This window comes from Hylobates moloch, unplaced genomic scaffold (assembly GCF_009828535.3).
Source record: "Hylobates moloch isolate HMO894 unplaced genomic scaffold, HMol_V3 SCAFFOLD_5, whole genome shotgun sequence".
NCBI lineage: Eukaryota > Metazoa > Chordata > Mammalia > Primates > Hylobatidae > Hylobates > Hylobates moloch.
In genome coordinates this window covers 113,744,790-113,768,542 of record NW_026652280.1, presented here as the reverse complement: position 1 = coordinate 113,768,542, position 23,753 = coordinate 113,744,790, and the positions used below count along the sequence as shown (strand labels likewise).

General features: G+C 42.3%; 2 protein-coding genes across 7 annotated transcripts in view; one reads left to right on the top strand and one right to left on the bottom strand.

Moving 5' to 3' along the window:
- Positions 1–3,266, bottom strand: part of AP4B1 (adaptor related protein complex 4 subunit beta 1) — a 35,490-nt gene extending 32,224 nt beyond the window's left edge. For both annotated transcript variants that reach the window (XM_058439444.1, XM_058439443.1), the window contains exon 1: positions 3,101–3,266. In XM_058439444.1, coding sequence (XP_058295427.1) covers positions 3,101–3,165 — 65 coding nt within the window. In that variant the 5' untranslated portion in view covers positions 3,166–3,266. The remainder of the gene's footprint in view (positions 1–3,100) is intronic.
- An 18-nt stretch (positions 3,267–3,284) lies between these two features.
- The window catches only part of HIPK1 (homeodomain interacting protein kinase 1), a 49,317-nt gene continuing 28,848 nt past the window's right edge, over positions 3,285–23,753 (top strand). For 2 of the 5 annotated variants that reach the window (XM_058439439.1, XM_058439438.1), the window contains exons 1-2: positions 3,285–3,407; positions 14,637–15,714. In XM_058439439.1, the coding sequence (XP_058295422.1) occupies positions 14,639–15,714 (1,076 nt within the window). In that variant the 5' untranslated portion in view covers positions 3,285–3,407; positions 14,637–14,638. Of the gene's footprint in view, positions 3,408–3,683; positions 3,815–7,371; positions 7,446–14,636; positions 15,715–23,753 lie in introns of those variants that run through there. The other 3 variants (XM_032154930.2, XM_032154928.2, XM_058439440.1) reach the window with 2 other exon arrangements.

The window sequence follows — 23,753 nt, the reverse complement described above, 5'->3', positions numbered from 1 at the left end:
TGTCAAAAAAAAAAAAAAAAAAGGCATGTATGTGTGTAATATAACTCTATCTATCTATAACTGCAAATGATAAAGCAAAAGGGGCAAGATGTTAATAATCTGGGTCCTATTTTTGTCACTCTTGCAACATATCTGTATGTTTAACATTATTTACAAATAAAAAGTATTCTCGGGTCTGGATTTAAAAAAAATCATTGAGGTTCTCCTCCTGTTGGCTCAAGGGACTTTTCTGCTTTTTATCCTTTACTGCAGACCTTCACTCTAATCTGGTTTTCCCAGTTTCACAACCTGTTGACTTCTATTTAAATTCTCTTTTTTTCCTAGCCCCTAGGATTCACTATTTGTTTGAATAGTTTGCCTAGCTTTTTGGTTCAGCTTCTCTCAAGACACAGCCTTCTCGTCAGCTTCTCCTGTTTGGCCTTAAGCACTGCCGCTCTTGGGCAAATGACTTCTCGGCTGCAACACTGAATCTAGGCTCTAGGCCCTAGAAGGATGTCATACCCTGAATGAGACTTGAATGCTTCCAATTGCTAACTGCTCCATCTCCCATTCCAGCTGCTCTGACTTTGTTTAGGAGGATATATTTCACATATCTGCCCCTTTCTTGCCTTCTTTCCTGTGTAATCAAACCCTCATCATAGTTTTCTAGTTAGGATCCCTTTCTCCAGTCTTTACCCACTCCAGCCAGCCCTCTTCCTTCATCATCACTAGTTTTCTCTCACATTACCTGTCTGAATAAACTTCTTTTTTGAGACGGAGTCTCGCTCTGTTTGCCCAAGCTAGACTGCAGTGGCACGATCTCGGCTCACTGCAACCTCTGCCTCCTGGATTTAAGCGATTCTCCTGCTTCAGCCTCCCAAGTAGCTGGGATTACAAGCATATGCCACCACATCTGGCTAATTTTTGTATTTGTAGTAGAGATGGGGTTTCACTGTGTTGGCCAGGCTGGTCTCGAACTCCTGACCTCCAGTGATCTGCCACCTTGGCTTCCCAAAGTGCTGGGATTACAAGCATGAGCCACTGTGCCTGGCTACCTGTGCGAATAAACTTCTAACAGCTCTACGTTGCCTTTCAAAATCGGACTCAATTTACCTTACTACTTCCATATCGTGCAACTTATCTGCTTAACTGTAAGCTCCTTCAGGGCACAGACCATGCCTTTTCTTCTGTGTAGGCTTAATTTCTTTTTTCTTTCTTTCTTTCTTTTTTTTTGAGACAGAGTCTCACTCCGTCACCCAGGCTGGAGTGCAATGGTGCAATCTCGGCTCAAGGCAACCTCCTTCTCCTGGGTTCCAGTGATTCTTCTGCCTTAGCCTCCGGGGTAGCTGGGATTACAGGCATGCGCCACTACCTTGGCTAATGTTTGTACTTTTAGTAGAGACGGGGTTTCACCATGTTGGCCAGGCTGGTCTCAAACTCCTGATCTCAGGTGATTCACCCGCCTCGGCCTCCCAAAGTGCTGGGATTACAGGCATGAGCCACCACACCTAGCCCCTTAATTTCTTATATAGTGCCTAGCACACAGAAGATGCTCTATAAATAGTTATTGAATGGACAAATGACTAAACTTTGAAACTTCTTTGACCTTACTATGCTCAAATATCACTTCTGATGTTCTTCTCTCACTCTCTCACTTATATATGTCTGCACACGTTTTTTCCTCATCAGATTGTAAGGTCCCTGAGGGAAAAGACCATGCCTTATTCACCTATCTCATTCATACCTGACCCAGTGTCTAGAAGAGTGTATAGCACAGAGCAGGCACACAAGCAGTTTGCTGGATGAATGAGTGAATGATACTAAAGAGGAGAAAATACAGACTTTAAGAAGCTCTCCATATAGTGAGAAAGACTGAGGACCTAAGAGCAATGAAAATAGAGGTTAACAAGTATAAATAAAGAAGGTACAGGTTAATTTAAGTAATCAGATGATGATGCAGAATTCAAATAAAATAGAAGTCAATCAGCAAATGTTCCCGAAAGGGTGAATTCTGAGAGATATTTGAAAAGAGGAAGGGGACATAACTTGAGAGAGCAGGAGTTTAGGAACATGTCAGAGAGTTAGGCTGAACCAAGGCATGATAAACAGTGTGTTTGAAGCTTACATTCTGAGCAGGATCTGTTCTACCCAGACCACAGGTTTCTGCCTTTTTTTCTGGCTCATCAAGCAGGCATGTTTACCCACTTTTTTTGTCTTCATGTTTCCCAGGTCAGCCCAATGTGAGGACTTTAAGTTCTTTAAGTAGTAGAAGGAAGTTTCTGTGAAAATATGCAAACAAAACTCCCTTGTGGGGTCAAACATTTTTGGTAACCCTAGTTATCTAGGGAAATAAACTTCCCTGTTCCAGATAAAATGGAACTGCTCCCCGTGTTGTTAAGCCAGAGAGAAAGCCAAATGACTTCCCTTAAAAGGTACTTCAGCACATTTTACAAAAATTATAGTTTTCTGTGTGTGTTATGGGGATCCAAGGAAATCAAAGATGTTAATGAGTGAGATTTGAGAAACAAAACTTGATAGTAGAATTTCGTCTTAGCCACATCTGCCCTTCTCCTCACAGAGTATATGCAAATACCGATGGTGACGGACAGTCACTTTCTAGAGCTCAGATCACTGCTGCCTCCAGCACTTGTGGGATGGAAAAAATGAAGAGATTACAGTTGCCCTAAAAATGTCCCCCACTTCAGGAATCTGAATATTTTACACAGCAGGAAATATATCGGAAGTCCTACAGAATCTCTTGACTTTGGGAGATCGCAACTGCTTTTCTATTAGGATAACCTAATTTTCTGTGTCCATTTTCTCCGAATGTTGTGCCCAACGCGTTCTGTTTCCTAAATACCCAGCCTTACTTCCTTCTAGTAGAGGCAAGAAAATTATGCTAGCATTCGCTCACTGCATGTTTTGAGCGTTTGAGTTCAGAGTACAGCTATTCTCTCCCCTCGTGATGTAAACACAGGTTCCCACGGCGGCAATGGGAGACTCCCCTAAGCGGCTCTTGACATACAGGGAGACTTCCAGATATGGTACACAGATGTCACATTGCTAGAACGTCTCGAGAGGGCAACGAAACATTAAAGCCTAACCTGAGGTAATCCCTCACCGGCAGTGGAGCTCCTCTGCTAGGCATTGTCTTCCAGTACACTGTCCAAGCTCTGGGGGTGTCATACTAGACTGTGGTGATGTCACACTAGCTGGGATGACATTTTACAGTTGGATCCCGTACCACCGCCAGGCACTTTTAAATCACCGCGGAGTCTACAGTGCGGAGGGGGCGGGAAGTCCAGCCCCCGCACTCGATCCACGCTGGCTCCCTACGGAGGCCCACCCACTCAAGGCCCACCCACTCCCACTGCGATCAGTACTATGCGGTCGTCCTAGAGAGTTCATTCAGCCGCACTTCCGCCTCAGTAGGTGTCATGGCGCGGGGCGGGTGAATAGTTCCGGCGAGGCGGGGCCGGCCGGGTTGAGGGGCGGACGCTCGGCATTCCACTCGTCGGGTCTGGCGACAACGGCGGCTGCGGAGCAAGGGGCCCGGCGGTAGCCCCGGACGGCAGCAGGAGGCCGAGGCGGGAGCGCGCGGGGCTGAGGCGGCGGCGGCGGCGGCGGGAAGGGGCTGGGTGGTGGAGCGGGCGGGAGGCTGAGGAGGCTCCCCCTGCGGGACGGGCGCGGGGACGGCTCCGGGGGGCGGGGGCCGGGGCCCGGGCCGGCTCGCGCGGGGGGTATGATGACCCGGCTGCGGGGCCCCAGATCTCGTCTCCTCCGCCGCCTCCTCACGGCAGCCCCAGCTCGCGGCTGAGAACCAGACACACCGGCGGTGAGTAGGCACGGACAGGAGGGGGCCTCGGCGGGGAGCGACTTCCCCTCAGCTCCCCGAGGCGGGGCCGGGCCGGCCGCCGGCTCTCCTGGAGCGCCCAGCCTGCGGGGGGCGCCTTCCTCAGAGGGCCCCTGCCCGGGACCGGGCGCCGCGTCCTGCGGCCTGGCCGCTCACGGCCGCTGAGGGGATTGAGTTCCCAGCAAGGTGGGGAGGCTCCGGGCTGGTTTTCGGGGCAAGTACCCCTGCCTCCTGCCACTTCTCGCCTGGGCGTGTTGTCCTTAAGTGACAGGGGACCGCCTTGCGTCTCCTCACTCGGCCGGTTTTTTCCCCGGCTGTCGTGGCAGGTTCCCAGTGTGTGGCTTGTGCGTGTGTACTTCACAGCTCCGCTTATCACCATGGTTTTGGGTTATTTGTGCTGTTTGGGACCAGGAAGCCGTGCCTGGAGAGGACGACAGTGGGGTGGGTGTGGAAGCGTTTCTGTCGTCTCCGCTGATGTTCTGTAGTCGTTAGGCTTGTAATTTTTAATGACGGTGGAGACTACGTGAGACCAGCCCACCTAATGTATATCTGTACAAGGCAGATCTGGAGGTCTGGCCCAAAGGGAAACTTTTGCTGCCACCACTTTCAAAGCTTTCGTTAAAACAAAAGGTGCGGGGAGGGGGGAAGGTGGAGAAACAACCAAAATTCTGGTAAGGCCCACACTGTTCACAGGTTCTGTGGGGAAGAGTCCCCTTTTTGTGCCTAGCAACCAAGACGTGGAGTTCCGTCTCCAGGAGCGTTGGTCTAACCTCCAGTTTGTTGTGGTGACGAGCTGTGAGCAATGGCCTGTGTTTATGCTGGGCGAGCTTTCTTTCCTACTTGGGGAGGGGGGTTCAGGATGGGAGGATGGGGACAGGGAAGAGGGGGAAAAACCCCCAAGCTCCAGCAAGTCTTTTCTTTACTTAATCACTGATTCTGTTGTAGGTAGACTCATTTAGAGGCAGTCCTAGATGCTCTTTCTTGTCTATTAGTGACACTTCGGGAATTCTCAGTAATTGCATCAACATAATACTTTCAGCTATAGACTCTCTGTCCCAATCTGTCCTTTATCTTGTTTCTTAGTAACTGGTGAAAACAGCAGTGTGGCTTCCTGCTCCTGATGAAATGGGGTTAAATTAAGTGGCTGATGCCCTCAGCAAACCTACAATTTTCCTTTTGTTTGTGTAAAGCTATTTTTGATCTCTGGTCTGTAGGGTTTTTTTTTTTTTTTTTTTGTAAGATTATAGAGAATGCAAACCATTACTAGGTTTTTTCATATAGAAGCCTAAAACTTTCTATAAAACATTTTAAAATCTGACAAATCATTTGACCTAATTTTCATTATTCAGCTGGTGATTTTGGATCTTTAGATGTAATTATCCCAGGGTTCTGTGTTATAATACTGTTATGATGAAGGGTGTCGTTGACTTTAAGATACTCTTCCTGGCTTGAAGGATATTTTAGTAAAGTACTTGCGGTTGGAACTGGAGGCAGCCAAGCCAGTAAAGCATCTTAGAATAAAATGGTGAAAGAGATCTTATAAATATACTGGCTCTGGTTGGCAAGTAGAACTTTTGCTGGTGATACCTTCGTGAATAGTTTATCCTGTCTCTCGACACTGTAGTTTTGTGGTTTTTTGAGCAAGTTCGTTGGTAACTTGAGACTTCAAACCAAACCAGAACTTCCTTCTAAAAGTAAAAAAAGAAGAGATAATCTCAAAAGTTCACAATTCTTTGGAAAATAGACTTCTTTCATTCTGTGCTTTTGTTTTTATAAGCACAGCTCCATCAATGATTTGTTGGTACAAATCAGTGAGTCATACCGGCCTTGTAAAGTTCTTACACTTGGAACTTGTGCAGCTTGTTAGTTATATATTGTAACTGGTCTTGTAATTTGAAGTAATTTTGCAGACATGAGCTGCTCGATCTGCCACCTGCATGAGTGTATAACAGCAGTCTGTATTTTTTTAGGTCTTTTAAAAAAAAAATTTACTGTTATTCCTGCCGTTATCTTCCCTTCCTCTCCCTTTGTGCCATTCTGAACGCAAGTCATCAAGATTATTTTCCTTTAAGTACCACTTCAACAATCACTGGTTTGTCTTTTGGTTCCTTTTGTTTTTGTTCCTGATCTTCCCTTTAGTTGTTGGAACCCAGGTCCTAAATGCCTAATATATTCCTGTAGTGCATAATTTGGCACTTGAAAAATTTACATCCTGTTTTCATATTTTTCTTTCTTTTTCATGTGTTATTATAATTTCAGCAACATTTTAAGTTCTTTGAAGGTAAGGAAACTTACATTTCTTTTAGATTCTTTAAGGGTACCTGGTACAGTGCTTTCCCAGAGTGCTTAAGGAAAAAGAATGAGAAGACCTTTGCCAGCATTGCTACTCATTAGCTCTGGGTAAAACTTGTTTGGCCTGGCCGGGCGCGGTGGCTCACGCTTGTAATCCCAGCACTTTGGGAGGCCGAGGCGGGTGGATCACGAGGTCAGGAGATCGAGACCACGGTGAAACCCCGTCTCTACTAAAAATACAAAAAAAAATTAGCCGGGCGTGGTGGCGGGCGCCTGTAATCCCAGCTACTCTGAGAGGCTGAGGCAGGAGAATGGCGTGAACCCGGGAGGCGGAGCTTGCAGTGAGCCGAGATTGTGCCACTTCACTCCAGCCTGGGCGACAGAGCGAGACTCCGTCTCAAAAAAAAAAAAAAAACAAAAAACAAAAAAAAAATATTTGTTTGTTTTTTTTTGTGCTGGTTTTTTTTTTTTTTTTTGATTTGAGACAGGGTCTCGCCCTGTCGCCCAGGCCGGAGTGCCGTGGCGGGTTCAGGCCAGAGTGCACTGGTGGGTTCAAGTGATTCTCATACCTCTGCCTCCTAAGTAGCTAGGACTACAGGCACTACAGGCACGCACCACCATGCCTGGCTAATATTTGTATTTTTAGTAGAGATAGGGTTTTGCCATGTTGGCCAGGCTGGTCTCAGACTCCTGACCTCAAGTGATCCACCTGCCTCGGCCTCCCAAAGTGCAGAGATTACACGCATGAGCCACCATGCCTGGCCTGGATCGCCTTTTTCTCATCTCGGAATTAGGGGGTTTTAGAATCTTTTAAGGTCTCTTTTATCTGTAAGAGTTCCAGTACTTTTTTGCTAGTGTCTTCTGCTCCAGTTAAATATATCTCCTTACTCTACACAGTTTTTTATTTTTCCACATCCTTTGGCATACTAGCATAGCAAAAGTCATCTCATTCTTCTGAAAGAGCCTCCTCCATCTTCCATTCTCCAAACTGCTATTGCCTTACTTAAGTCCCATTTTCCTTCAGCCTTTGCTGGCATATTGTTTATGTTTCATATTGATCTCTGCTTTGTTAATTTTAACTTTTTCTTATCCTGGAAACTCCTCAACGTATAGTTTTCTTAATTCTAAGCTTTATAGACCTATAGACCGTCATGTGCAGGTACTGAAATGTAGTACCTTTTTACTAAACACAAAGCCCTTACTTTTCTTTTGTTCTGTTGCAATAGTCATTCCAAATAAATCTAAGTGAACTATTGATTTTGATACAAAGCAACAGCCTCTGCCACACTGAAGAAGTGAGCTTTAAGCAGAGACTAGAAGGGTAAGTAAAAGTTAGGAAAAGAGAAGGCTAAGGGGGAAAATGAAGTTCAGAGAGGAAACATGTTGAAGGAACTAGGGCCAGAGAAGGCAAGGTCTGTTGTGGGAACTCAGAGAGACTTGGTAGTATTGGAAGAGAAAGCGCCTGGGGAAAAGCGCAGATGAAACAAGGCTATGCAAGTGATCATGGTCCAGATCTTGCACGGCCTGGTAATCCAAATTAGGAATTTTGGTCTTTGTCCTAAGGTTTTAAGTGGGGGACAGGTACACATTTTTTTTTTTTTTTTTCAGATGTGCATTTTTAAAAGCTTCAGTTGAGAGGTGAATAATGAATTGGGAGAGGGGAGCTTAGAAAAGGGGCTTGAGGCTAGCATCGTGGCTCACACCTGTAATCCCAGCACTTTTGGAGGCTGAGGTAGATGGATCACTTGAGTCTAGGAGTTTGAGACCAGCCTGAGCAACATGGTGAAACCCTGTCTCTACAAAAAATACAAAAAAATTAGCTGGGCGTGGTGGCGTGTGCTGGTAGTCCCAGTTACTCGGGAGGCTGAGGTAGGAGGGTGGATTGAGCCCCGGAGGTCAAGGCTGCAGTGAATGAACCATGATCGTGTACTGCACTCTGGTCTGGGTGACAGAGTCTCAAATAAAGGGGGGAAGTTGAGAGTACAATTTGGAGGAAACCAGTTAAGCTGTTAATATGGAATTGTGCAGTAGGGGTGGAGAAAACTTAGGAGAGTAGAGAGAGATAGGTGTTCTGTTGGAAAGAATTTTCTTCCCAAACTTGTCTCACTTTGTTTTTACAGAAGATGTACTCTTATCATTTGTAAAAAATATGTATCAGAGTATGTGATAGACAATATGTACACCTGTGTTCATGTCATCTGAGGATAAGTGCTAGAGCAATAAATCAATATATAGTACAGTTTTTAGGTCATTTGGCTAACCAACTGTAAATTGTATGAAAGAGGCAAAGATGACATTGAGCAAAAGCAACAGGAATTTTTTACTGGTGTGTCAGGAAAAAGGTTACTGAGGGGTAAGTACAAATCAATGGAAAATGATTACCTTGGTTGTCATATCCAACTGTTCCATTCAGGGTTATAATATTTGGATCCTTTTAATAAGATTATGTACCTATAGTGCTTATAGTGTGGAGCACCCAGTAAATGATGTTAAATGGATGTGACCATGCCAGGGAGTGGGAAAGTTGTTTATCTGTTTTTGAAAGCCTTGGATTCTAGCAGTTATCTTTTAGCAATAAGTACAAGTACCAATGATCTTTTGCCCATCATTGCTAATTTGGTATTAATACATTGGGCAAATTTGTCATTATATTGAGATGGTTAAGTCCTTGGAAAGTCAGATTTGAAATGTAAAGACTTCATTTATTGCCGGGGTCAAGAGGCGCGGCATTTTCAGGAAGTCAAAAATAGCTTTTTATGCCAGATACGGTGGCTCATGCCTGTAATCTCAATATCGTGGGAGGTCAAGGCAGGAGGATTGCTTTAGAGCAAGAGTTTGACACCAGCCTGGGTAACATAGTAAGACCTTATCCCTGAAAAAAAAAAAAAAAAAATTAGCCAAATGTGGCATGTGCCTGTAGAAATTAGCCAAGCATCCTGGTGTGTGCCTGTAGTCCTAGCTACTTGGATGGCTGAAGCAGAGGGTTGCTTGAGCCCAGGAGTTCGAGGTTGCAGTGAGCTGTGATCACACCACTGCATTTCAGCCTCAATGACAGTGGCGAGAACCTGTCTCAAAAAGAAAAGAAATAGCTTTTTTTTTTTTCTAAACTTTTATTTTAAGTTCAGGGGTACATGTGCATGTTTGTTATATAGGTAATCTATATGTCACAGGGGTTTGGTGTACAGATTATTTTGTCATCCAGGTAATAAGCATAGGGCCTGACATTTATTTTTGCTGATCCTCTCCCTTCTCCCACCCTCCACCCTGAGGTGGGCCCCAGTGTCTGTGGTTGGCCTCTTTGTGTCCATGTGTTCTTGTTCTTTAGCTCACACTTATAAGTGAGAACATGCAGTACTTGGTTTTCTGTTCCTGTGTTTGTTTAGGATAGTGGCCCCCCATCTTCATCCATGTTGCCTGTTGCTGCAAAGGACATGGTCTCGTTCTTTTTTATGGTTGCATGGTATTCCATGGTGTATATGTATCACATTTTCTTTAGTCTACCATTGATGGGCATTTAGGTTGAATTTCATGTCTTTGCTATTGTGAATAGTGCTGCAGTGAACATGTGCTTGTGTCTTTATGGTAGAATGATTTATATTCCTTTGGGTATATACCCAGTGATGAGATTGCTGGATCTAATGGTAATTCTGTTTTAAATTCTTTGAGGAATTGCCACATTGCTTTTCACAATGGATGAACTAATTTATACTCCCTCCAGCAGTGTAAGTGTTCCCTTTTCTTCACAGCCTTGCCAGCATCTGTTATTTTTTGACTTCTTAGTAATATTCATTCTGACTGGTGTGAGATGGTATCTCATTTTAGTTTTGATTTGCATTTCTCTAATGATAAGTGATGTTGAACAATTTTTCATATGCTTGTTGACTGCAAGTGTGTCAAAAATAGCTTTTTAATTTATTGAGTTGCTATTCACATTGAATTGAAAATATCTGTAATTTGCCTCATAGATTCTGATATATAGGAAGTTTTCCACAGATGTTAATTGTTTTTTTTGTTGTTGTTGTTTGAAAGCTCTCCACCTAGGAAGAGAATTGCCTCCCCACTTGCAAAGGCAAGTTTAATGGAATATAGTATCTTTATCCTGTGTCTAGAAATTGCTATTTTAGCTGAGTTTCAGAGTAGAATATAAATAAGAGTCTGTTGGTTTTTCTAGGCCATTGTGATTCTGTATTTTCTTCTCACCTTGTGTTAATTGAGGTCAGAATGAGTCTTAGCCACACTGTAAGAGCCCTAGTGGTCTGATACTGACTTTTTGTACATCACACCCTTGCTGTGGGAAAGACCAGTGAAAGAATTCTGAGTTGTCCTTTCCCTTTGGGTGAACTAAATTTGTCTTTATGGATAAGAATTATAATCATTTAATATTAAAACATTCTGAAAAATGTCCTAGAACTTGTACTTTTTTCAGTGCCCAATGTGAAGATCTGAAATCATAAGTAATCTTTTATTATGTTTTTTGGGTAAAAATTTGGCAATAATGTTACTCTGCTAAATGCAAAATTTTATAGAGTATCTAGTTACGAATCTTTTTTTTTTTTTTTTTTTTTTTTTTTTGAGATGGAGTCTCACTCTGTCGCCCAGGCTGGAATGCAATGGCGGGATCTCAGCTCACTACAACCTCTGCCTCCCGGGTTCAAGTGATTCTCCTGCCTCAGCCTCCTGAGTAGCTGGGATTACAAGTGCGTGTCACCACGCCCAGCTGATTTTTGTATTTTTAGTAGAGATGGCGTTTTACCATGTTGGTCAGGTTGGTCTCGAACTCCTGACCTCATGATCTGCCTGCCTTGGCCTCCCAAAATGAATACATTTTTAAAAATTTGGTATTTCATGAATTCTTTTCAGTATTACTTTATAACCCCCCCATTCCTAGATAGTTGCTGCAAACTGCAAATTTTCTATTTAGATTCTTTCACTAAATACTTTGTTACATCAAAGTTGTGTTTATGTTTTTTGATAGATTGTTAAAATTAGGTGAACAATATTAACATTGTTAATGGAAAACAAATTTAGAAGATTTGCTTCCTTTTGTTGTTCAACAGGTTGGCTTAATTTTATGATAAATACTTACACATATATTTTAATAGGTGCATTTTGTAAAGGAGCTACTTGGTTTCAGATTTTTCTTTTATTATATTTGGTATTTCAGTGAAGTAGGTAGAACAATTATGATTTGTAAATTCAGCCTCACAGTTAAATTGTACAGACCTTAGCTTTTAATTTGTGCTTTTTTTCTTTTCAAAGTTTATATAAATTATGGAAACTCTTAAAGTAAATCTCAACTGGGTTTTAGAGATTGAAGGCAGCTGACTAGTCCAGTGCAGGTGGTTTCTAGTTGTATTCAGGCACAAAGAAATGTGCATACTGCCTTTTGATGTTCTGTAACATCCTTTGTCATGTTTCCTTCCTTTCTTGTTGTGTGTGTTTATTCTCTTATGATTAGTAACGTTATACTATATGGATTGGAGTAGAGACTTCCCCTGTGACTCAAGGACCACACAGATAAAAAGGAAGGAAGACATTAAAAAAAAAAAAATCAAGGACCGAGCATTTGAAAATACTACAGTTGAATGTGAGTGGTAGGGAGTTGTATTTAATAGATATGAGATTGGTAGGCAGGGGTCAAATAATTCATCCAACAGATAATTGAGTATGTATATATTATCAGTCTGTATAAGGCTTTGGTGATAGAAGAGCAAGACAGAGATGGCACATGTGCTGGAGCTTATACTGTAGCTGGGAATGTAGCATTAAAGAAATACTTTCAAGTTAACAGGGTGCTGTGGGAATGCATGGTGGGGGCAGGGGGTGATCGTAGGGAGCGTTTCTGCATGTGACAGAGGTGTCAGGGCAGTTTTTGCAGCAGAAAGTCTTCAACATATTTAGAGGGCCTGGAGGTGAGTGGCCTTCCAAGAACTAAAGAAAGAAAGGCAGTGTGGCTAGAGTGGGGGTTGGGGGAGGAATCAAACTGGAGAGATGTTGGAAGGCAGCAAGCAGATTTTGGAGTGCATTTTAAGGCAGGTTGAGACAGGTTTTTTTTGAGATAGGATCTAGCTCTGTTGCCCAGGCTAGAGTGCAATGGAGTAATCACAACTCACTGTAGCCTCAGTGTCCCAGACTCAGATGATTTTCCTGCTTCAGCGTCCTGAGTAGCTGGGACCACAGGTGTGTGCCACTTATACTTGGCTTTTTTTTTTTTTTTTTTTTTTTCCCCTGTAGAGATGGAGTCTCCCCATGTTGCCCTGGCTGTTCTTGAACTCCTGTGCTCAAGTGATCCTTCCACCTTGGGTTCGTAAAGTGCCAGGATTACAGGCGTGAGCCACCACGCCTGGCCTAATTTTTTTCTTTTCTTTTCTTTTCTCTTGCCTTTTCTTTTCTTTTCTTTCTTTCTTTTTTTTTTTTTCTTTCGTTAATGCTTCCCAGGCTGATCTTGAACTCCTGAGCTCAAGTGATCCTCCTGCCTGAGCCTCCCAAAGTGCGGGAATTCCAGGCATGAGCGACCATGGCCAGCCAAGTTGAGAATCTTGGACTTTATCTTCAAAGCAATGAGAAACCCTGGGAGAAGGGGAAGCAAGGTGGTTAAGAAGAGAGAGCAGTTATCTGATTTGCATTGTTTAAAAGCAAAGATCTATTGAGTGGATTTAAGGAGATTAGTTTGGAAGCTACTGGCAGTTTGAACTAGAATGGTGCCAATAAGGGTGGGGAAAAAGGGCTGATTTGAGATATACTTAGGAGGCCAGGGGCAGTGGCTCACTTGAGGCCTGTAATCCCAGCACTTTGGGAGGCTGAGGCGGGGTGGATCACTTGAGATCAGGAGTTTGAGACCACCCAGGCAACATGGTGAAAACCCGTCCCTACTAAAAAATACAAAGAAATTAACCGGGTGTGGTCGCTCACACCTCTAGTCCCAGCTACTTGGGAGGCTGAGGCAGGAGAATTGCTTGAGCCCCAGAGGCGAAGGTTGCAGTGAGCCAAGATTGTGCCATTGCACTCCAGCTTGGGCTACAGAGTGAGACTCTGTTTCAAAAAAAAAAAAAAAAAAATATATATATATATATATACACGCACACACACACACACACACACACACACATAGGAGATGGAATGGATAAGATAGAGATTAGATGTGGAGGAATAAGGGAGAGGAATGAGTCAGGATAATAGTATTAAATATGTGGTAGACACTATCACTTTACATGTATTAAATTATTTAATTCTCAGAACAACCCCATGAGGTAGGTATTGCTATCACCATTGTGTAGCTGAGGAAACAGACATCCCTGATTTTTTTTCTTTTTTTTTTTGAGACAGGGTGTCACTCTTTCACTCTGGCTGGAGTGTAGTGGCGTGATCACAGCTCACTGCAGCCTCTACCTCTGGGCTCAGGTGATCACTTCTGCCTTCTGAGTAGCTAGGACTGCAGGCATGTGCCACCATGCCTGGCTAACTTTTTTTTCTGTTTTTGTTTGTTTGTTTGTTTGTTTTAGAGACGGTTTCACCATGCTGCCCAGGCTGGAGCTCCCTGATTTCTGGCTTGAGGCGTTGGATGTGTGATGGCATCTCATAATTAAGATAGAAAACTGAAGGTGGGGTGGAGGCTCGTAAGTTTAATTCTGAATGTATTGAATATGAGGTGTTTGTAAAATGTCCAAGTTGCAGTGTTAAGTAGTCATTTGGATATATAGGGTTTGGAATTCAAAGTGAGAGAATTCTGGGTTAGAGATAGAGATTTTAGTCTTTTGAAGATGACTAATTTTGAGGAGTAATTATTAAAAAGGGGGAAAGGGTAGAGCAAGGAAAGAGGGATTACTATAGAGTCCCAAGGCATATGAGATTGGATGGTTGAAAATGGAGAAGATAAATATGAAATATCTTGTGTGCTGTGTCAGATGTTTGGACTTTATTCTGAAAAAAATAGCTTTCAGTTTAATCTGTGGGCTTATTGAGCTGGAAATGTCTGTGGGATATTCAGGGACAGAAAGCTGGACTGTTCTTACATCCTTTCCTCATATTTTTCTACTAACTTTCCTTGGTTCTTCAGAATGTACTCTAGCTTTCTCATCATCCTGGTTACTTTTCTTTTTTCTTTTCAATTTTAGTATTTTTAGAGACAGGGTCTCACTATGTTGCCCAGGCTGGTCTCGAACTCCTCAGCTCAGGAGATCCTCCTGCCTTGACCTCCCAAAGTGCTGGAATTAAAGGCTTGAGCCACTGTGCCTGGCCCATACTGGTTACTTTTTTATCTTAAAATGTGGTAGACAGTTGAATGCATTTTATGTATGACCTGAGCAGAGTGGATAATCTTCACTTTGTCCAGCACGTTCTGTACACTGTTTCTATGAATATAGGTCAAGATTGAATTAGTTTTTGAGAAGTGGAGAACATTATTACATTTTCTTTTATCAAGTAAAGTGTGTGTGTGTGTTTGTGTGTGTTTTAAATCTAAGCCTTGTATCTCTTATCCTTGTGGTTTAATTCTTCCTTTCTCTCAATATAGGTATGGCATCACAGCTGCAAGTGTTTTCGCCCCCATCAGTGTCGTCGAGTGCCTTCTGCAGTGCGAAGAAACTGAAAATAGAGCCCTCTGGCTGGGATGTTTCAGGACAGAGTAGCAACGACAAATATTATACCCACAGCAAAACCCTCCCAGCCACACAAGGGCAAGCCAACTCCTCTCACCAGGTAGCAAATTTCAACATCCCTGCTTACGACCAGGGCCTCCTCCTCCAGGCTCCTGCAGTGGAACATATTGTTGTAACAGCCGCTGATAGCTCGGGCAGTGCTGCTACATCAACCTTCCAAAGCAGCCAGACCCTGACTCACAGAAGCAACGTTTCTTTGCTTGAGCCATATCAAAAATGTGGATTGAAACGAAAAAGTGAGGAAGTTGACAGCAACGGTAGTGTGCAGATCATAGAAGAACATCCCCCTCTCATGCTGCAAAACAGGACTGTGGTGGGTGCTGCTGCCACAACCACCACTGTGACCACAAAGAGTAGCAGTTCCAGTGGAGAAGGGGATTACCAGCTGGTCCAGCATGAGATCCTTTGCTCTATGACCAATAGCTATGAAGTCTTGGAGTTCCTAGGCCGGGGGACATTTGGACAAGTGGCTAAGTGCTGGAAGAGGAGCACCAAGGAAATTGTGGCTATTAAAATCTTGAAGAACCACCCCTCCTATGCCAGACAAGGACAGATTGAAGTGAGCATCCTTTCCCGCCTAAGCAGTGAAAATGCTGATGAGTATAATTTTGTCCGTTCATACGAGTGCTTTCAGCATAAGAATCACACCTGCCTTGTTTTTGAGATGTTGGAGCAGAACTTATATGATTTTCTAAAGCAAAACAAATTTAGCCCACTGCCACTCAAGTACATCAGACCAATCTTGCAGCAGGTGGCCACAGCCTTGATGAAGCTCAAGAGTCTTGGTCTGATCCACGCTGACCTTAAGCCTGAAAACATCATGCTGGTTGATCCAGTTCGCCAACCCTACCGAGTGAAGGTCATTGACTTTGGTTCTGCTAGTCACGTTTCCAAAGCTGTGTGCTCAACCTACTTACAGTCACGTTACTACAGGCAAGTGGCAAATGCTGAAAATCGTATCTTACGCTAGAGTTCTGTCCTTATATTTAACATATACCCCGTAGGCTACATATAGCAATGAATTTGTTTATAGATTCTGAGATAGAAATAGGATATGTTTTAGCTCATTCTATGTGTGTGGCATTTCTATATATGACATTTTCTTATTTCTGAAATTTTATCTAGCACTGGAAAAATAACTCAGTCTGATTCTGAAAGTTGTTACTAGTTGAATTATACTAGCACTTGGTTCTTTTCTTTAGTATCATTATACCTCATTTTCCCATTTTATTTATTTATTTATTTAGAGACAGAATCTCACTGTGTCGCTCAGGCTGGAGTGCACTGGCGCGATCTCGGCTCACTGCAAGCCCCGCCTCCTGAGTTCACGCCATTCTCCTGCCTTAGCCTCCTGAGTAGCTGGGACCATGGGCACCCGCCATCACGCCCGGCTAATTTTTTTTGTATTTTTAGTAGAGACGGGGTTTCACCGTGTCAGCCAGGATGGTCGTGATCTCCTGACCTCGTGATCCACCCATCTCGGCCTCCCAAAGCGCTGGGATTACAGGCGTGAGCCACTGCACCCGGCCTATTTATTGATTCTTTTGAGACAGAGTTTCACTCGCCACCCAGGCTAGAGTGCAGTGGTGTGATATCGACTCACGGCAGCTTCCACCTCCAGGGGTCAAGCGATTTCTCCTGCTACTCCTGTCCCGAGTAGCTGGGACTACAAGCACCTGCTACCATGCCCTGCTAATTTTTTTGTTTTTAATAGAGATGGGATTTCACCATGTTGACCAGGCTGGTTTCGAACTCCTGACCTCAGGTGATCTGCCCACCTCAGCCTCCCAAAGTGATTAGAGGCGTGAGCCACCATGCCCAGCCATTTTCCCATTTTAAAGAGTCTTGAAATACACAAAGATATTTACTTATTTGTAATGAATCTGAGCATATGTTGCTGTTTTTTCGAAGCTCTTATCTTGGCAGGTAAAATAACTTGGGAATAACTCCAGGTTTATCTCTAGTAACATTTTATTCTTTTACATTTTCTTCTGTAGTAGCATGAATTGAATTAGATGATTGCTATAGTCTCTTCCTGTTTTTTTTTTTTTTTTTTTTTTTTTTTTTTTTTGAGACGGAGTCTCGCTCTGTCGCCCAGGCCGGAGTGCAGTGGCGCAATCTCGGCTCACTGCAAGCTCCGCCTCCCGGGTTCACGCCATTCTCCTGTCTCAGCCTCTCCGAGTAGCTGGGACTACAGGCACCCGCCAGCACGCCCGGCTAATTTTTTGTATTTTTTAGTAGAGACGGGGTTTCACCGTGGTCTCGATCTCCTGACCTCATGATCCACCCGCCTCGGCCTCCCAAAGTGCTGGGATTACAAGCGTGAGCCACCGCGCCCGGCCCCCTGTTTTAACATTCTCTAAATACTTTGAACTTAATGGATTATCCTAGAATGGCCTTGACCCAAGTACCTTATACTTTAATGGTATATATTTCTAGATTGATACTTTTACATATAGCTACCGTTTTAATATATAATAATTATTGGGACAGTATGTAAATGTTGATATATACAATTTTGTCTGTACCATAACCAAGGCTTTTAAAATGTGCTTTTTATCAGCACCCATTTACTTACTTGCCTAGTTTTGATTTTAAGGAATCTAATATTTAGTTTTAATGGCCATACATTAAATACAAATCATGTAAGCATCCAATCAAGAAGTGAAATAATAAACAAAAACATAGATAACCTATAAAATATGTTTATAAGGAGCTATACATGCCAGATGCCTGTAATAAAATTTGAGGAAATAGAAATTCTGAATTAAGAATTTTATATTATATGTGAAAATAATGTGAAGATATTTTAACCCATACAAGAACTCAGAAAAAATGTCATCTGCATGTTTCCTTTTTCAAAAACATGGTGGTAAGATCTTTATAATAAGAAGTTTACAATTTTAACCATTTGGTACCACTCAGTGTGTTAAGTACATTCACAGTGTTTTGTAACTGTCACCGCTGTCTATTAAGTATATTCACAATGTTGTGTAACCATCACCACTATTTCCAAATGTTTTCATCACCCAAAACAGAAATTCTAACCATTAAGCAATAACTCCCTATTCTCCCTTCTTCCTACCACTGGTAATCTTGATTTGACTTTCTGTCTCTATGAATTTGCCTATTCTAGATACTGCATGTAAGTGGAATCATACAATATTTGTCTTTTTGTGTCTAGTTTATTTCACTTAGCATAATGCTTTTGAGGCTAATCCATGCTGTAACATGTATCAGAACTTCATTCCTTTTATGGCTGTATAATATTCCATTGTTTGTATATACCACATATTGTTTATCCATTCATCTGTTGATAGATATTTGGGTTGTTGGTACCTTTAGGCTGTTGTGAATAATGCTGCTGTGAACATTGGTGTACAAGTATCCTAGTCCCTATTTTCAGTTCTTTTGGGGATATAGCTAGGAGTGGAATTGCTGGGTCACATGATAATTCTATGTTTAACTTTTTGCAGAATTACCAAATTATTTTCCACAGAGGCTGCACTATTTTACATGCCCATCAGCAGTGGATGAGCATTCCAAATTTCTCCGCATTTTCTCTTAACATTTGTTTTTTTTTATTTAAAAAAATTGTTTATTTTTACAGAGACAGGGGCTGCCTCTATTGCTCATGCTGGAGTGCAGTGGCACGATCATAATTCACTGTAGCCTCCAGCTCCTGGGCTTGAGCAGTCCTCCCACTTCAGCCTCCCAAGTAGCTAGGACTGCAGTCACACTCCACCATACCTGGCTAATTACTATTATTTTATTTTTTGTGGAGACAGGGTTTTGAGGGTCTCATTTTGTTGCCCAACCTGGTCTCAAACTACTGGCCTCAAGCCATCCGCCTGTGTCAGTTTCCCAAAGTTCTGGGATTACAGGCATGAACTACCACTTCTGGCCTTGTTTTGTTTTTTAAATAATAGCCATAGTTTTTTTTTTTTTTGAGATGGAGTTTCACTCTTGTTGCCTAGGCTGGAGTGCAGTGGTGCGATCTTGGCTCACTGCAGCCTCTGCCTCCTGGGATCCTCCTGCCTCAGCCTCCCAAGTAGCTAGGATTACAGGTGCCTGCCACCACACCCAGCTAATTTTTGTATTTTTAGTAGAGACGGGGTTTTACCATGTTGGCCAGGCTGGTCTCGAACTCCTGACCTCAGGTGATCTGCCCACCTTGGCTTCCCAAAGTGCTGGGATTACAGGTGTGAGCCACTGTGCCTGGCCAATAATAGTCTTTTTTTTTGAGACGGAGTCTTGCTCAGTTGCCAGGCTGGAGTGCAGTGGCACGATCTCGGCGCACTGCAGCCTCCGTCTCACAGGTTCAAGCAGTTCTCCTGCCTCGGCCTCCTGAGTAGCTGGGACTACAGGTGCCACCATGCCCAGCTAATTTTTGTATTTTTAGTAGAGACAGGGTTTCACCATGTTGGCCAAGATGGTCTCAATCTCTTGACCTCATGATGAAGTGCTGGGATTACAGGCATGAGCCACTGGGCCCGGTCAATAATAGCCATTCTTATGGGTGTGAAGTGGTATCTCATTGTGGTTTTGATTTGTATTTCCCTAGTGATTAATGATGTTGAGCATTTGTTTTATTTTGTTTTGTTTTGAGACAGAGTCTCACTTTGTCACCCAGGCTGGGGTGCAGTTGTGCAATCATGGCTTACTGCAGTCATGACCTCTCAGGCTCAAGCGGTCCTCCCACCTTAGCCTTTCAGGTACCTGGGACTACGGGCATGCACCCCCATACCTGACTAGTGTTTTGTATTTTTAGTAGAGACGGGGTTTCGCTGTGTTGCCCAGGCTGGTCTCAAACTCATAGGCTCAAGTGATATGCCCGCCTCGGCAACCCAAAGTGCTGGGATTACAGACATGAGCCACCATGCCCAGCCTGGCATTTTTTTTATGTGCCTGACATCTGTATATCTTCTTTGGAGAAATGTCTATTTAAGTCCTTTCCACATTTCTTGAATTGGGCTTTTTGTTGTTGAGTTGTATACTCTGTATACTAAATTTTCATCTATTCCTTGAGTTGCCTTTTTACCTGTTGATAGTGTTTGACACTGAAAAGTTTTTAACTTTGGTGAAGTGCAGTTTGTCTACTTTTTTTTTTGTTGCTTGTGCTTTTGGTGACATATCCAAGAAGTCACTGTTAAATCGAAATCATACAGATTTTCCCCTGTGTTTTCTGCTAAGAGTTTTGTAGTTTTAGCTCTTATATTTTGGTCTTTGATTCTTTGTTGATTTTTGTCTATGGTCCAAGGTGCAAATCCAGTGTAATTCTTTGGCATGTGACTATTCAGTTCTTCAAACACCATTTGCTGAAAAGATTGTCCTTTCTGCGTTGGGTGGTTTGGGCACCCTTGTTGGAATCATTAGAACATGTATACAAATAATTCTTCTATTGCTTTCCCATTTTCAATGTTGGGCTCTCTATTCCATTAATCTATATATGTCTTTATGCCAGTACCACACTGTTTTGATTATTGTAGCTTTGTAGTAAGTTTGAAATCAGGAAGTGTGAGACCTCCAACTTTGTTCTTTTTCAAGATTGTTTTGGCTATTTGGGGTCTTTGAGAATCCATATGAATTTTAGGATGGGTTTTTCTATTTTATACAAAAACCATAATTGCTTTTTATTAAGGATAGCGATGAATCTGTAGATTGCTTTGGGTGGTATTGACAGCTTAATATTAAGTCAGTCCATCCTTATTTCTTTATATCTTTTTACAGTTTTATAAAACTGGTATTTTTTACTTGAGGTGAGGTAAAGAAACTCTTAGAGCCTTCGTTTTCTGGTTTTATGCTGCCCTAGGCAACCTTGGCTAACTTTAAGAATCTCATCTCCATTTATTTATTTATGCCTTGGGAGATTTAGGTTCTAACTACATTTGCTTTTTAATGCTCTCCTTTGAGCAGTCTCATCACCAGCCACACCTACATACATATATATATATAACATACTCTACAGGTGCACTGAAGAGTTCAGCGCAGCATCTCGTTTTGAGTCCTCAGGAGGGACTAGGCAGACCACAGCTGAAGGAGGAGGGCTGATCAGCTCTTCCTTTCTGTCTTGACTCTGTGCCTGCAGGTGTTCTTTAACTATTTGTTTGCCTTGTCAAAGACAAAGTGCATTCTCTTGTGATAACAGAGTAGTTTTTAAATTGAAAAAGGGAGAGCAATAGGAGATAAAAATTATTTGGCTTTGTTATAATTGGGGCATGTTAATACAAAATAAAACAAATTATTTGGCTGCTTAGCTTTCTGTAATGTAATTCATTTGAATAATTTTCAGTGTTAGGTTGCTGATCTTTGTATTTTTTTATCCTTTTAATTTAAGCTGTCAATTGATTCATTTTGGTTTTTTTATAGAAACTAAGATTTTCAAATCTTCAAAGTTACCCTTCAGCAAAGCTTTCTTTAAATTCACTGCATTATAGTTGTTGACTATAATTTTAAGTGGAGCTAAGTTTGCCTCTTAAAAACAGGAGTTCATTCTGTGTATTACTAATTACTTTGTATACTGAAGTTCAGTACCCAGGGCTTGACAGTGTTTAGGATTTAACATGAGTGTTCTGTTGTGTCACAGTAATACTTGATAATGAGCCTAAGGCAGATGGAATAGCAGCTCAGGCATTCCTTCTTTATCACTAGTTTTACCCGCAGTGGTCCTCTTAAGCTTCTTTGATGTTGCTTTGTTGCCATATTAGAATCCATTAAGTCCTCACCCTTCTGTCTTTGAAAAAACCTCTGTGAAATCTGTTTGGCTGGTGAAGCATTCTGACTCCAAAGCTAGTCCTCCTCTTACCCTCCTTTTTAGTTTACATTGCTTTGTCTTTCTGATAATATGCCAGTATTATCAGCTCACATAAATTTGCCACCTCGCTGTGTCCATTGGCCCTGGGCATGGCTAAATGATTCAGGCAGTGGAAATAATATACTTTATTCTCTGGCTCACTGTAAATGTGCACAGACTCTAAGCAAAGCTCCTGTCTTTGGGGCTTGAGTTTCAGAGACAAAGGTTTGCCATGCTTACAAGCTGAATGTTTTTCCCTACTGAACAAACTAGCCAGCCTTTATTTCAAGCTGAATCACTTTGTTACTTATGGAAGGAAAAGGTCTAGAGAAGGAAAATGTATCTTCCATTTATCCTAGACAAATAATCTAATTTCCTCTGACAGTCAAACTATAGTTTCACCTAAGCCACTGATGCAGGAAGTTAGGTTTTATGTAACCTCTCTAATTGGTAAGTAAGTAGGTTTGATGTCTCTGAGATAGGAAGAAAGAAATGAGAATGTTCATGAAAATAATCAGAGTGATTTGTGTTAAGTGATCCTAACCTTAGCTTGCTCTGGGTGCCAGTGAAATTAACCTCAACAATGTTGGTTGGAAGAATTTTTCAACTTAAAGAAGTTTGAAGTTGGGGAATCAAAAGGCAGGGATTGTTGTTTCTATCACTTAGCTGTAATAACCAGAGCCTGTTTAGTGTTTGTTTTTCAAGGATGGGATGTGTCTTCAAAGAGGAGACTTGCCATGTTCAAAGCACAATTAATGCCATTTTCCTACTGAAGTGAACACTGCCAGTTTTTAACAGTTTCTTTCACTTTCCTGTGCTTCTGTAGATAACCTTTTTTACTGCCCAGTTGTTAGAATGTTACAGCTGGAAAGGAATGTAGAAGAGTAATTATCTAACTCCGTTTCCTTATTATACAAAGGAGGTAGAACCAGAGTTTTACATGTCTATAGAGTTTATATTGAGGGATTAAGAAATAATGAGCCCAAGAGGAAAGATGTAATGAAAATAATTCTAATAATTATAATCTGGATTCACAGTTTAAAGTATTCAGTCCTTAGAGATGAACCTGCTCTAGTGATGCCTTACTGTTCAGTAAAGTAGAAAATAACTTGTCTTTTTGCTTCATAGAGTTTGGGTAAGTCTAACATTTATAGGCCCCAATAATACAAAGCCCTCAGTGAACTAAGCAGCCTTACTGCTTGTTTGTTTTTGAGAGAGGGTCTCAGGCTGGAGTGCAGTGGTGCAATCATGGCTCACTGCAGCCTTGACCCCCTGGGCTCAAGTGATCCGTTCACCTCAGCTTCCTGAGTAGCTAGAACTGCAGGCCCACACCACCGTACCTGGCTAATTTTTAAAATTTTTTCGGTAGAGATTGGGTCTTGCTGTGTTGCCTAGGCTGGTCTCAAACTCCTGCTCAAGTGATCCTCCTGCCTTGGCTTCCCAAAGTGCTGGGATTATAGGTGTGAACCGCCATTTCTGGCCATATATATATATATATATATATATATTTTTTTTTTTTTTAAACTGCTTTCCTTTTTTTGTTTTTCCTTTTGCTATTTGCCTTTTTATAAGGTAGATACAGTAGAGTTGCTGTTTTGACTGAGCTTTTGCTGGAAGTCCTTAGCTGCTTTCGTCACTCCAAAAGCAGGGTGAGACCAAATGGAAAAACTTTCAGCTAATCTTCAGTTTTTTTTTTTTTTTTTTTAGATGGGACTTGGGGGCTGTGGAAGTGATATTTTCCTTAATTTCCCAGAAAACTTGAAGTTCTAGACAGTTATCATATATTATTGCTACCTTTTTAATTTTTTTCCGAGACGGAGTTTTGCTCTTACGCCCAGTCTGGAGTGAATTGAAGTAATCTTGGCTCACTGCAACCTCTGCCCCCACCAGGTTCAAGCGATTCTCCTGCCTCAGTCTCTGGAGTAGTTGGGATTACAGGCGCCTGCCACCACGCCCAGCTAATTTTTGTATTTTTAGTAGAGACTGGGTTTCGTCATGTTGGCCAGGCTGGACTTGAACTCCTGACCTCAGGCCATCCACGTGCCTTGGCCTCCCACAGTGCTAGAATTATAGGCGTGAACCACTGCACCTGGCCTATTACTGCTACCTTTTAAAGAAGGAAGTTATAGAGTGGCCTGGCCATTCTCTGTGACCTACCTTTTGGCATTAAAAATGTCTT